Here is a 14,412-nt window from a genome sequence, read left to right on the forward strand (position 1 = left end):
TCCTCAATTGTCCAGGGGCCTCTCGAGACGCTGACCTGCTCTGGGGACGGTGGTGCCTGCCTATTGCTCAATTTCCCACTTCAATAAATAAATACATAAATAGGTATAAATAAACAGATAAATACAGCCATCATCTCATGAGAGCAATAACTAAAAAACAGCCTACGGTCACGTTTTAGTCTCACGTCAAGGTTAAAAACTGCTGGTACTAAGTTATCCTGTTTGTGATTCTCTCTGTATACTAGTTATTTATAAACGCCAGATCCCAGTCTTGAGGAGTTTTAGGTGATCTGGCCCTGCCTATTTCACAGGCTTTCTCTTTCACCCTTCCTCCGGGCTCCTGGTTTAAAAGCCACCAGCCTGTAACTGCACATTCCTGCGTCACAGATTCAGAAATGCTTTTGCTTGAGGCAAGTATTGGTTTCTTAAGATCTTACGACTCCTCCCTGAATGCTGGGCCGCCTGCACCTTCCCTAGCCAAAAAGAAAGAAAAGGTAAAATAAAAAACAAAACAAAATTCGAGCAAAACAAAATCAAATTTAATGGTCTTAAATGCAAAAGTAAAAACAAACAAAAAACACAAAAAAGCAAAAGAAAATTAACAGAACAGAACAACCCAAAATGTCAAGGCAGTTATGAAGAGAACTTTGAGGGTTAATCTTTAAAACTACAAATCAAAGGTTTTGGTTAATAGATAACTGGCAAGAAGTAAGTACTTTTCTGCTGAGTGTTCATACAAAAGCAAAATTCCAAAACAAAATCCGACTAAAATAGAAAAAGGTCTAAGCGCTCACGAGAAGGGATGCGAGAAATACAATGCTCAAATGTTTCTGTGTTATTAAAATACAGAGCCATTTTACGCCTCCAAGCTATGTTAAATGCTCTGGAAAACGGGAGAAATTATCGTGAACAACAGTATCCAATGTGTGGGGCGCTGTGCATGCAATGTGTGGACAGAAACTCGGGATGTCAGAGTAGCAACACATCTTCAGGCGTGCCTGGAGCTTAGATCTGACTCTGGAATATACTGGAGTTTCCCTGAAACTCTTTGGTCCATTCCCATTGGTGCCTGGGCTTACGAAACACGTTTGTGTCCTTCTCTGGAGGGCCCGCCCAGCATGCGGCCTGCGGCCCCCGGCCCCAGTGGTGGCCCACGCTGGACGGGCCCGCCGCCATTCCCAGGACCACTCGGCAGAGCCCGGGACTGAGTGAGCAGGAGGTGGCAACGGGACCTGCCTGGAAAAGGAACTTCCTGTCAACCAAAGCATACATCGCTTACAATGTTGAAGCGGTTGAGAAAACGCACACTCAGCATCTGTCTAACATCTTTAGATTAAAAACTAAAACTAAAAGGTGATTTTTTTTGCTACCCAGTCTGTGGAGACATTGAATGAAACGCGTGTTAGACAGTCTTAGAGGTTAAAGCATGCTTCAGGTTCACCACCATCCAGAGGGACTGGTTAGTCAATGCAGTTCTACTTAGATTTCTGTTTAATATATATCTTAAAGGAAATAACTTACGAAACTTAAGATTGGTCTAACATTGTGGGATTTCAAACATTTGAACATGTCGGTTGCATCCCAGAGTATAAAAACCTTCTCACTTCTCATTCAGACAAAGACAAACACTTGTGAAAATTGGCGCAAAATGAGTTGTACACTAACAAGAAAAGTTTCAACTCCTTCACTCTTAATTATCTATTCCGTACAAAAAAAAGCATGAGCGAGTTATTTGTGGGACTTGTTGGTTTTGAAGGAAACCTGTAAGATTTTGTCCCCCAGGCGGTAGCCGTTCAGGCTGGCTATGGCCATCGCGGCTTCTTCATAGTTTGTCATGGTCACAAAGCCAAACCCTTTGCACTTGTTGGTGTTGAAGTCGCGGATCACTTTCACATTGGTGACGGCGCCAAACGGCCCAAACATCTGCCAGAGGATCCCCTCGTCGGCATCCTGCCCCAGGTTGTAGATGAAAATGCACCAGCCGGAGGAGGCGTTTCCTGGCACGTTGACGCCAGAGAGCCCGCTCATGTGATCGACGCCCATGGGGGAGAACCTGGCAGACAGAGAGCAAGCGTCAGGCCACGGTCAGAGCAGGCGGCCTGGGGATGGGGCAAGGCCTGGACGCATGCTGACCATGGCCGCTGGGCCCCATCCCGCTCTGCGCAGCCACGAGGTGCTCACGGTCGAGACACCTGCATGGGTCAAAACCCTGGGAGGAATTAAATACAGTAGTGGAGGGGCGGGACCCTGTTCTGTAGGGAGCTGACTCTGAGGGGCTGGTTGGTGCCCTCCACTCCTCCCACTGTGTATGTCGGGGTTTCTGTTTAGGGGTTCCTGCGGTTCCCCACATTTTAGATGATGGGCGCTTCTCCTGGTCCTCCGTTGAAGGTAGAAATGCTCTGCAGGCCCCTGACAGCCTCAGCTTTCCCTGGAGGAAACTCTCCTCGTACTGTGGGGTACGTGCAGGGGCTGAACTCCTTTTTCCAAATTTTGCACCTTCCCCTTATCATGACCCGCCCCCAAGCGTTGACAGCCCAGTGGTCTCTGGTTAGAGCACACCTTTGCCAGGGCCACTTGTAGGGCACAAGAATTCCTTCCCAAGCACCAGGCAACCAACCCTCTGTGGCTGGAGCTCAACATCCCACGAGGGTCAGCGGCCAAACCACTGAGGACTGAGAACTCAGGGACAGGGAAGGGCCCTGGGACACCAGCAACGGCAGGCTCACCAAACTTGACCACACACGTGGGGCTCTTTCCACAGTGATACTTTTATTTACATAAAAAATAAGCCTTTCTGGGCCAGGCATGGTGGCTCAAGCACGGAATCCCAGGACTTTGAGAGGCCAAGGTGGGAGGATCACTTGAGACCAGGAGTTTGAGACCAGCCTGGGCAACACAGAGAGACCCCATCTCTAGGAAAAAAACAAAAACCTCAGAAAACAAAAACTAAACTAAACTAAACTAAAATAAAGCCTTCTGAAAATGTACAGATGCTGTAATAAGGATTAAGGTATATGACAAAACAGTTCCTAAAGCTATATTTCCCTCTGGAACTTTCTCAAATTAAAAAAGTAAAGGTCTGAGGGTCAGTTTGGGAATATCTGAGTAGCATACATTTGTGAAGCCGGCATCTGTGAAGCCGCGTGATGCATGCAGAGAAGCATTACCTGCTCCAAAATAAAACTGGGCTTCAGGCTATGGCCCTATCAGCCAAGTGCAGCCCTGCAGGCCCCAGCCGGGGTAAACAAGTGCCTTCAAGCGCCGTTAAACAGATTCACCCTCTCGACAGACACGAGAGGACACCAGCTGCCACGGGGCAGCTCACTAGCCCAACGGTGATTTTCTTTATTTTTGAGAGAGGGTCTCACTATGTTGTTCAGTATGGTCTCAAACTCTTAGGCTCAAGTGATCCTCCTGCCTCCTGAGTAGCTGGACCACAGGTGTGTGCCACCATGCTGGCTAATTTTTACATTTTTTGTAAAACCATTTTCAGGATGGAAAGACTAAGAAGAAAGGGTCTATGTTGTCCAGGCTGGTCTCAAATTCCTGGGCTCAAGTGATCCTCCTGCTTTGGCCTCCCAAAGTGTTGGGATTACAGGCGTGAGTCAATGCGCCCGGCCTTCTTAGGAATTACTCTTGTTGGTAGTTTTTCTCCTGCTGATTTCTCTGGTCTTGACAGTCATAAATCTTCTCCTCTCTTCCTCCAACCCAATTCTTTTCCATCCCTTATCTCTGGGCTTTTCTGGACGTGATAGGGACTGACTGCAAACTCCCTGCAGTCTGGGTCTTTCTTCCTCCTCTTCTCTCAGCCTCCTGAGCGAATCTTTCCCTCCAGACTCTCCCGCCCTCCCCACTTCCTTCCATCACTTTGTCTTAGTGGTTGCCCTGCCACTCACTTTTCCTGCTCGACCAGAAACGTCCACTTCTCCGGTTTCCCCTTTCTTTTCTTGTCCTCATTACTGGGACCAGAGTCCCATGTCTCCTCCAACCTTCCCTGTTTTCCTTCCAGGCTAAGGAGCAGTTCACCCAACCCCACCGCCCATATAGCCCGCCCCATCAAGAGCAGGGCCGACTGTATGATGGGATTTCTAGAGCTGGATTTTAAAATTCAGCTCCATTCCATCCAGAGAAGCTTCCCCAGCCTTGTCTTCAAGCCAGAAACCTCAAGGAAGGCAGGCCAGCTTTGGAATTTGAGCCAGGCTGAGAATGCTGGGTAACTCAGCCATGAGAATAACACCTCTCACAGCAGCATGTGTGGCACTGGGCAGCGCCCACCCAGCCTCACTGATAAAACAACGATGGGGCCGGGCTCATGCCTATAATCCCAGTATGCTGGGAGGCTGAGGTAGGAGGATCACTTGAGGCTAGGAGTTTAAGACCAGCCTGGGCAACATAGTGAGACCCCATCTCAACAAAAAATAAAAACATTAAAAATTAAAAAAAAAGGGAAATCTATCCTTGTCACACCTGAGATAAGCCCTCGATGCCACTCCTTGAGGTTTTGACAAAAACAAAACAAAACAGCCCTGACACTGAGACCTCTGCTGTTTCTGAGGCGACAGCACACCAGATCCTGGAGTCCAAGGCCCTGACTCTCATCGCCTCTATCCCACTTCATCCTGGCAGCCAGAACCATTTTCAGGATGGAAAGACTAAGGAATCCGGGAAAACTCCTTCCCTCTAGGACAGGGCTTATAAACAGAATGCATACATACAACATTCACCAATACAAATGACTCCACGAGGCAGGTGTTTGAAAAAGGTTTGCCTTAGGGCTGCTGATCAAATGTCTAAGAATGCTGGAAGATCTACTCTCACCCAAGTACACCTAAGGCAGCATCTTTTGTCCCACAGATATGAGACGTTCATTATTCATTTATTTTTTAGAGAAAGGGTCTCACTCTGTCACCCAGGCTGCAGTGCAGTGGTGCAATCATAGTTCACTGCAGCCTCCACCTCCTGGGTTCAAGCGATCCTCCCACCATGGCCTCCTGAGTAGCTGGGACTAAAGGCCAGCATCACCATGCCCAGTTTTTTCATTACTTTTTGTAGGAACAGGGGTCTCACTTTGTTGCCCAGGCTGCTCAAACTCGGGGCTTCAAGTAATCCTCCTAACTTGGCCTCCTGAGAGCTGAGATTACAGGTGTGTGCTCCCCAACACTGGGCATGAAACCATCTTTAAAGCTCGCGGCTCCGTTCTGCTGTTACTAGGAACTGCGTGCTGAAGCTCTAAGTGCTCACACTCACAGCAACTGGTGGGGACTGGTGCTGTCTTTTTTTTTTTTTTTTTTTAAATAAAAACAAAAAAAGACAGGTTCTGGCCCTGTGGCCCAGGCTGGAGTGCAGTGGTATGATCACAACTCACTGCAGCCTCAACCTCCTGGGCTCAAGCAATCCTCCCACCTCAGCTTCCTGAGTTGCTGCAACTACAGAAGCGCACCGCCATGCCTGGCCAGCTTTGTATTTTTTGTAGAGATGGGGTCTCGCAATATTGCCCAGGTTGGTCTTGAACTCCTGGGCTCAATCGATCTTTCTCTCTCAGCCACCCAAGGTGCTAGGATTACAGGGATGAGCCACTGTGTCCAGCCTGGAGTCACTGTTTTGATCATGAAAGACAACGCCCCATCGGAAGTAAACGGCTTTCCTACAGACACCTTTCTGATAGAGGTTGTGGTGTGGAGCTGCAGAATGATTCTGAAACGCGCTCTCTGACGGGATCAGTCTGTCATCCCCGTGGTTTCTATTCTGTGGCTGTGCCGTCGCCTGCCAGCGGGGCTAAGTATGGCTTTCAGGAGCGCGCACCCTCCCGACCCACCTGAATCTCTGTGCCTGGTGGTGAACGGGGCCTCCGAACCGTCGCGCTGGCGAGTGGTATAGCTGCGAGAGGAGTGCCACGTTTTTGTTCTGGTTGGGGTTGGCTGCAAACTTCACTGTGATGGGCTCAGAGGAACCTGGGGGTTTATGACCATTGAAACTGGTAATTGCCTCTTCTGCCTCCGACCGTTTGTCAAACCGGATAAACGCAACCCCTCTGGACAAACCTTTTTAACAAATCAACAAAAACGGAGTTAGGGGGAAAAACGCTAGGACTTTCAAAACTGAAAAGCAAAAGTCAGGTCAGTCTACTGTGGGCCAGGCTAGAAGTCTGGTTAAGGAAATAAACAAAAATTAAACCTAAAAGTGAAAACAAATGGATGGAGTAAAGAAAACCAACGACTAACAGAAGATTAAAGCTTCAGACTTTCTTCCCGGCTGAAGCCATGACTCCACAGTGTCGGCGCCCAAAGATATTTTGGTGACAGATATCCCCAATAGACACCCAGGCCTCTTATTTGGAAGAAAGCAACATTAGGAAACAGCACATCCACCGTCACTATTTAGCTGCCAGGTGTCCGCCACAGAGTGGGTGCGTGGGTGTGGTGTGTGGTTGGTGGGTAACAGGGTTGGAGTGGGGACTGCGTCTGAGAGATCCTCCCTGGGCTCAGGGGCCACTCTCCTGGCTGCTGTCTCTGGGCCCGCTGTGACAGCAGGCCTCGTGGCCGAGCCTGCTGCAAAGGTGCCCAGCTCAGCCTGCATGCCTTCTCCTTCATGCCAGGAGGGAGTGGGGTCCTGTGGCCACCCCCTGCCAGCTCCATGCTGCTGCTGTCACCTTACTCCTGTCTTGGGATACTCCACTCTAAGGTCCTACACCCTCCCGTGGGCCCCAAATTGCCGTCAGAATCAAATGAGGCCAGAACACTGCCCAGGCTCACACAGCAGAGCTGAACCTATCCACAGGCTCACCAGGCAGGCCTGGGGTCCCTGTATGGGAAGGGCCAGGGCCCCAGCAGCCAAGCCCAGAGGGCACCTTCTCTTGCCACCTCAACTGAGCCACCCAAGGGCCAGTCCCGGGTTCCCGGCTAAACCCAATCCCTGGACGGAGCAGTGTGAGACCTGAGGCCCGTCCTGCTGTGGGGGACATTGGTCAGCTGGGCATGGGTGTGAGATGCTGAGCAAGGCGGGTGGAAGGAGAGAATGGCTGTCCTCCACCCCTGCCCGTCCATACACTAGGCCCGGGAGGGAAACATGAGTAGCCCGTCCCTTGAGGAACCTGGGAAGCGGGCTGGAAACTGGATGAGGGGGATGGGGGTGAGGGCACACTGAGCAGCGGACTAGCTCCTTCTCCGGGGGCAAGGACATGATGGAGTCAGGGGAAGGCCCAGGGGTGGGAGAGGTGACAGCTGAGAGGCCAATCTGAGAGTGACATCACTAGGCGGGAGTCGCAGGTGTGTCCCAGTGGGAGAGGCCGTCACAGACAGCCCAACCCAAACACCCTGGTTCTCAAGACTTTTAGTCAAGCCAGGCCAAGGCTCGTGCCTGTGGTCTCAGCTACTCCAGAGGCTGAGGCAAGAGAATCGCCTGAGGCCAGGAGTTCAAGACCAGCCTGGACAACACAGTAAGATCTCACCTCTTAAGGAAAAAGAAAGACTTCCAGTCAAAGGGTGTCTTAAGTCAGGTTTCTTCTCCAGGCAAAGGCCTCTGGCGCATGGTAACAAACAACGACCAAAGCCAGGCAGCCCGGGGCCTTGGGTGACCTGTCCAGCGGGCACCCAACTGTCCCCATGTCCTGTCTCCATGCCTCACATGGCACCTTACTCCACCACTTCCTAGAGGGTCCCGCCAGTTGCCCCCACAATCGCGACACTGCAGGCCCCCTGTGAGCACACAGACAGCAGCTTTAGTAAGGTCAGACCTAGCGCTACGCACATGTGCCAGGAATATTCTGGGGCTCAAGCTCATTTCTGAGCTGCTGCTCAGAAGGAACACCTGAAAACACAACCCTGACAGATGCTGTTTTCTTTGAGTCTCTCACGACACAAATGACAGCTTAGTCAGTCTTGGAAACCTAAATGAAAATCTAACTTTAGGCAAATACGACTGAGAGCTGACGCTGGCCGGCTCGTAGGGAAGGTGGCTCCAAGCAGATGGCTTCATTCTGTTTCTAAAGACCCTGTGGCCCAGCGGAGAGAAGGCATGTGTGCAAGTGTGGGTTCCTCGTCTGGGGTTGTAGAGTGGCTTTCAAATGCAAACTGCCTGAGTGAAAGGAAGAAAACTCTAGTAAGGGGGGCAGGAGGGATGCTGTTTAACAGAGGGGGATATCAATTCACTCAATTATTTAATGGATGTATACTTTCTGAAGATGGCTCTGCATTTTTTGTTTTTTTCTTCCCCTAGTGTTTTTTATTTTTAATTTTTTTTTTAAGATGGAGTCTCGCTCTGTCGCCCAGGCTGGAGTACAATGGCACGATCTCAGCTCACTGCAACCTCCACCTCCCCGGTTCAAGTGATTCTCCTGCTTCAGCCTCCCGAGTAGGTGGGACTCCAGGTGCCTGCCACCATGCCCGGCTAATTTTTATTTTATTTTACTTTATTTATTTATTTAGAGATGGAGTTTCGCTCTTTTTGCCCAGGCTGGAGTGCAATGGTGCAATCTCGGCTTACTGCAACCTCCACCTCCCAGGTTCAAACGATACTCCTGCCTCAGCCTCCCCAGTAGCTGGGATTACAGGTGCCTGCCACCATGCCTGGCTAATTTTTTGTATTTTTAGTAGAGACGGGGTTTCACCATGTTGGCCAGGATGGTCTTGACCTCTCGACCTCGTGATCCACCCACCTTGGCCTCCCAAAGTGCTGGGATTACAGGCGTGAGCCACGGCCCCGGGCCCCCTTGTGTTTTTTAGAATTTAACAGCAGAGTCCAAGAAACGGCATAATCTCCAGATGAATACACTATAAAGTTCACAATTAAGGTGGATATAGAAGTGAAGGAATAAAAAAAATTAAGCTCTGTCAGCTCAGGGTGGGATTTTTTTCTCTTTTTTAAAAAAAAGAGTTGGGGGTCTCGCTATGTTGGCCAGGCTGTTCTGAACTCCTGGGCTCAAGCAATCCTCCCACCTTGGCCTCCCAAAGTATTAGGATTACAGGCGTGAGCCACCGCGCCCGGCCATCCTCATCTATTTAACACTAAAAAGCCGGTCACAGGAAGGCAAACTCCACACAGGCTGGCCTGCCACACACACTCTGTCTCCAGCAGAGGGAGCCACAGCCCTGGGATGGGAGCCTCACCTTCCCACCAATTCTGCATCCTGGGGTGGGAAGCAGAGCCGGGAGACCCTCCTGGCTCCCTTCTCTCTGCCTCTCTCACTGTTCTGCAAAGATGACAAAGGTTCCTTAGGCCACCTTGAGGTTCACAGCCGACCCTGGGGGCGCAATACTGAGGTGTCCCCAACACCCTGGGAGACACTATCTTGCAGAGGGAAAGGAAGCAATGCCCCCAGCAGCTGTGTGCAGAGGTGAGTTCCCCCTGCCTGTGGCCCGTGTGTACCTGAGAGACTAGGGAAGGCCCCAAGAGAGTTGGGTAGCTGGAGGCATGTTCTCAGGCATTGGGGGCTCCAAGTGGAGCACAGGCTTCCCTCATCAGGGCCATACTGGACACAGGCCGAGGCAGAGCAGTGCATGTGGGGTCTAGAGGAGGAAGGGAGTGGACTGTGGGCCAGTGAGGTTGGTTCCCCCAGCCCTGGGCCCTGCACAGCCAGCTCAGATGCCCCAGTGCAGAATGGGGGGCAATAAACCCACACACTGGCCCACTGACAGGATCATTCGCTCAGCTGGCACTTGAAGGTAAGTGAGGGGACTTTAGGGACCACAGGAGACTCTTCTGGTGCAGACCAGGGGAGTTTACACCGAGTAACTGGCATCCCCCGACCCTCTCCCCAGAGCAAAGGCAGAATGGCGGCAGCCGTACGAGTGAGCCCTGTCCTTCAGCACTGCCCGGTGCCAGGGCGCGAGTCTGTGCTAGGCTACAGGAAGCTCCCAGGGCCCCCATGAAGTGCAAAGGGGCCCTTCCCCTCCTCTAGCCTGCAGGCCAGGAAGGCCCCACCTGTGTGCACATGAAAGGCGAGACTCTGGGCTGTTGGGGGAGTGCTGCTGTTCTCCCAAAAAGAGGTCACCTCAGAGCATGACTTTCTGTGGCCCAACTACTCGGTGTTATTTCAACATCACAGCCAAGGTGCGGCACACACAGTCTGTGTGGGAAGAATATGAAAACCACCCATACAACGCATGGGCCTCACTGGGCTCAGGGAGTGGACTCTTCCCTGCTGGTTAGTTAGCAGACTCCTGCTCCTGCCCCAAACAGAGCTGAGCGATCCTAAATCCCCTCAGGGTGGCCCGAGCTCCCTGTCCCCCAGGTGGGGCCACGTGCAGGGCTTGGCAAAGGATGTGGTGGGGCACTAGTTCCTAGCCTAGTGCGGCAGGCGGGCCAGGCAGTGGGGCCGGAGCACAGCCGTGGGCGTGCACATGTCCCCTGCTCATCTCTGCCTGACGGCGTCACACAAAGCCCAGAGCCCACATCCAGTGCCAAGACGGACTGGGAGGGCCAGCAAAGTGGCCAGGATTGCCTGCCCATTAGAGGAATTCACTGCCATGTGCTCTGTGCACTTTAGATGTGCTCCCCAGAGAGGGGCATCCGAATTCTGGGGATTTGGGCCATCAGACTACTGCACCCCAAATGCCTGCAATGAAAGCCACAGTGGACAAATGTGCAGCAGCCTTTTCTTTTTCTTTTTTTTAAGAAACAGGGTCTTGCTCTGTTGCCCAGGCTGAAGTGTAGTGGCGCGATCACGGCTCACCACAGCTGTGAACTCCTGGGCTCAAGCAATCCTCCCACCTCAGTCTCCTGAGCAGCTGTGATGACAGGCCCGCACCACCGCACCTGGCTGCAGTATCCTTTTTTTTTTTTTTTTTGAGATGAAATCCCGCTCTGCTGCCCAGGCTGGAGTTCAGTGGCGCAATCTCGGCTTGCTGCAATCTCCGCCTCCTGGGGTTCAGGCGATTCTCCTGCCTCAGCCTCCCGAGTAGCTGGGATTACAGGCGCCTGCCACCACACCTGGCTAATTTTTGTATTTTTAGTAGAGATGGGGCTTCACCATGTTGGCCAGGCTGGTCTCAAACTCCTGACCTCAGGTGATCCGTCCACCTCGGCCTCCCAAAGTGCTGGGATTACAGGCGTGAGCCACCACACCCGGCCTGCAGTGTCCTTTTCACCCCATTCATGGGCAAGGCCAGGACATTTGGGTGCCTGAGGGAAGGCGCTAGAATCTCTTGGTGTTTTCATTGTACATGAAATGCTGGCCTAATCCCCAGCTTTTTTTTTTTTTTTTTTTTTTTTAAGACGGAGTCTCGCTCTGTCACCCACGCTGGAGTGCAGTGGCAAGACCTCGGCTCACTGCAACCTCCGCTTCCCGGGTCCATGCCATTCTCCTGTCTCAGCCTCCCGAGTAGCTGGGACTACAGGCGCCCGCCACCACGCCCAGCTAATTTTTTGTATTTTTAGTAGAGACAGGGTTTCACCATGTTGGTCAGGCTGGTCTCGATCTCCTGACCTCGTGATCCACCCGCCTTGGCCTCCCAAAGTGCTAGGATTACAGGCGTGAGCCACCACGCCCAGACATCCCCAGCTTCTTTTAATGCCATCTTACCTCCTCAGCCTCCTCAAACCAAAGCCAACGTCTTCTCATTTTGGTGCTGTCCTCGTTTGCGGAATAACTAATGACATTTAAAATCAAACGGTGATCTGCCTTCCCTAGAAAACCCAGCCCCCACCTAGAGAACACCCTCCCCACGCGTCTGGGGCCCCTCTGGTACCTGTAGTCTGATCCACGAGGACCCGCGAGTTGATGATCCGCCCAAACCGAGAGAACATGTCTTCTACGTCCTTCTGGGTCATGGTCCGCGGGAGCCCGCTGATGTACAAGTTGGCGTCTTTGATCACCTCTGAGCTCGGGCGAGCATACGACACCTTGGGAACACAACCACTTTCCGAGATTAGTACAGGCACGTGGCCAAAGCATTGAGGAGGGTGTTGAATGTTGGGTTAGGAAAAGCCAACACTGCGTGTTAGAAATCATGCAGGGAACGATTATCATCACTGACGCTCACCGCCTGCAGCCGCATGGTGGCAAGCTCACTGAGGGATGGGCCGTGAGCCGGGATGCCTGGCAGTGCTTCCTCACTGGGTGCTCACCATCCTCAAGGAGGCAGGCGTGACTCCTATGTCACCAAGCCCAGCAACTGAGGGCCCGCAGCTTGTGTGTGGCTACCTCTCTGATGTGCTGGACAGTGAGCCGGTGCCAGAGAGGTCCTGGTGCCTGAAAGCAGCCCGTGCTGCAGCGGGCAAGCAAGCTGGGAGCTACTGGGAACACACGAGACTCCCCTGCCAAAGAGCAAGCTCGCCACGGAAGCCCTGACAGGGGCCGTGAGTTCTGGGAGGACCCCGAGTTTGTACTCAAATCCACTCAAGTGTTCAATATTAAATGACTCAATGCCTTTTGGATTTATATTTTGCAAAATCAAAGAAAACTGAAGAGAACCTTCTGGGTGCTTTGACAAAATGGTACATTCATCATTCGTGTGGAGAGGGTGGTGAGGGGAGCCCAGAGGCCAATGCAAGACAAGGTCTTCGGTGCTTTCTCAGATTGGCGCTGACGGCCGTGCAGACCCCATGGGCCCAGAAGGAAGAAAAGGACCACAGTGGAACCCCTCTGCCTGTGAAGGGGCAGCCTGGCAGGACTCACAGCCTCGTCAGGAGGCTGGGATATGGAGGAGGGAGCAGGAGATGTGTTCCCGAGAAGGGTGGGGACTTGAACCTGTGCGAAAGGAAGTTTGTTCCCTTTGAGTGAGGGGCACAGAACTGATGAGCCAAGGTAACTGAGACCAGAACGCAGGGAGAAGCCGCCGCTCAGGAGTCACTGGGCAGAATCTGCGTGCCGAGAACACACACACAGCATCCTCTGAGAAGCTCCTATCATGTTCCAGAGAAGGAACAACAGACATTGCCCCTGCTCATAGGGCAGTGGGCGGCCCAGCAGGGGAACAGGACAGTCCCACGATGAGAGGAGTGTGGGGCTGGAGGCCAGCTCCGCCTGGTAGCAGTGGGAATCGAGGGAGCATGTCACTACGGAGCCCATGAGGTCTCTGGGGAAGCCGTGCTGCTCCCAGGCCCGGGGCACCTCCATCAGCCTGTGGACAGGAGCTCTGGGGACACTTGCTCACCCCATGATGTGGGTCACGGGCTGCCAGTGCTGTCCCCAGAGAAAAAGAGGCTGCCTTGGCCCCCAGCCTCCCCTAGTGTCCGGGCTTGCCCTGGCTCCCTGCAGACCTGTCTGGACTGGGGCAGTATTTGGGGGCCTGCCAAACCGTGACCCTGGCGCCGGTGGAGCGGAGCTGAGGCTGGCGCTGACTGGACCTACTGCCGTCCCTGGATGAAGCCCCAGAGGAGAAGTGCCCTAGAGCCAAATGCTGGGGAAAGCTCTGATGCCTCCCAAGGACAGGTGTCTCCAAGGACCATGGGAACTCTGCTTTCCTCTTCTCTCTGGACACTGTCATGTTCAGTCAGGCTAGAATCAGAACAGCTGGCGCACAGCGGGCGTGCACTGACCTGGGGCTCCCCGGCCCCTCGGCCAGAACTCTCTTTCCTAAGCTCCCAACATCGCTTGCTCTTTGGCCTCAATCAGGTCTTTTTCTGGCTGCCCATTCTCAAGAATTCATCCAGTGAGGGGTTCAATTGTGTTCCCCCCACCCCACAACCCAAATTCATACGCCGAAGTCCTAACCCCTTGGGACCTCAAAACGTGACCTGATTTGGATACAGTCATTGCGGATGTAATCAGTTAAGATGAGGTCACACTGGTATAGGGTGATCTCTAATCAAATGTGACTGATGTCCTTATAAAAGAGGGAAATTTAGGCCAGGTGTGGTGGCGCAGGCCAGTAATCCCACTGTTTTGGAGGCTGAGGTGGGAGGATCGCTTGAACCCAAGAGTTCAGCCTGGGCAACACGGCAAGACCCCATCTCTACAAAAAAAATTAGCTGGTCGTGGTGGGGCATACCTCTATTCCCAGCTACTCGGGAGGCTAAGGTAGGAGGATCACCTGAGCTCAGGAGTTTGAGGCTGCAGTGAGCCGTGATCACACCACTGCAGTCCAGCCTGGGTGACTGAGTGAGGTCATGTCTTTAAAAAAAAAAAAAAAAGTATTTTTTTTTTGGCTGGGCGCAGTGGCTCATGCCTATAATCCCAGCACTTTGGGAGGCCGAGGCGGGTGGATCACAAGGTCAGGAGATCGAGACCATCCTGGCTAACATGGTGAAACCCCATCTCTACTAAAAATACAAAAAAATTAGCCAGGCATGGTGGCGGGCGCCTGTAGTCCCAGCTACTCGGGAGGCTGAGGCAGGAGAATGGCGTGAACCCAGGAGGCGGAGCTTGCAGTGAGCTGAGATCGTGCCACTGCACTCCAGCCTGAGTGACAGAGCAAGACTCCATCTCAAAAAAAAAAAGTTTTTTTTTTTTTTGAAAACATAAATTCAATTTAG

The 14,412-nt window shown here is 52.4% G+C and overlaps 1 protein-coding gene across 1 annotated transcript in view; it reads right to left on the minus strand.

Moving 5' to 3' along the window:
- Positions 1-517: 517 nt before the first annotated feature.
- The window catches only part of ELAVL1 (ELAV like RNA binding protein 1), a 43,297-nt gene continuing 29,402 nt past the window's right edge, over positions 518-14,412 (minus strand). The window contains exons 4-6 of the mRNA XM_004059909.3: positions 11,685-11,838; positions 5,816-6,041; positions 518-2,053 (exon numbers count right to left, since the gene is read on the minus strand). Coding sequence (XP_004059957.1) covers positions 1,729-2,053; positions 5,816-6,041; positions 11,685-11,838 — 705 coding nt within the window. The 3' untranslated portion in view covers positions 518-1,728. The remainder of the gene's footprint in view (positions 2,054-5,815; positions 6,042-11,684; positions 11,839-14,412) is intronic.

The sequence above is a fragment of the Gorilla gorilla genome, chromosome 20 (assembly GCF_029281585.2).
Source record: "Gorilla gorilla gorilla isolate KB3781 chromosome 20, NHGRI_mGorGor1-v2.1_pri, whole genome shotgun sequence".
Taxonomy (NCBI): domain Eukaryota; kingdom Metazoa; phylum Chordata; class Mammalia; order Primates; family Hominidae; genus Gorilla; species Gorilla gorilla.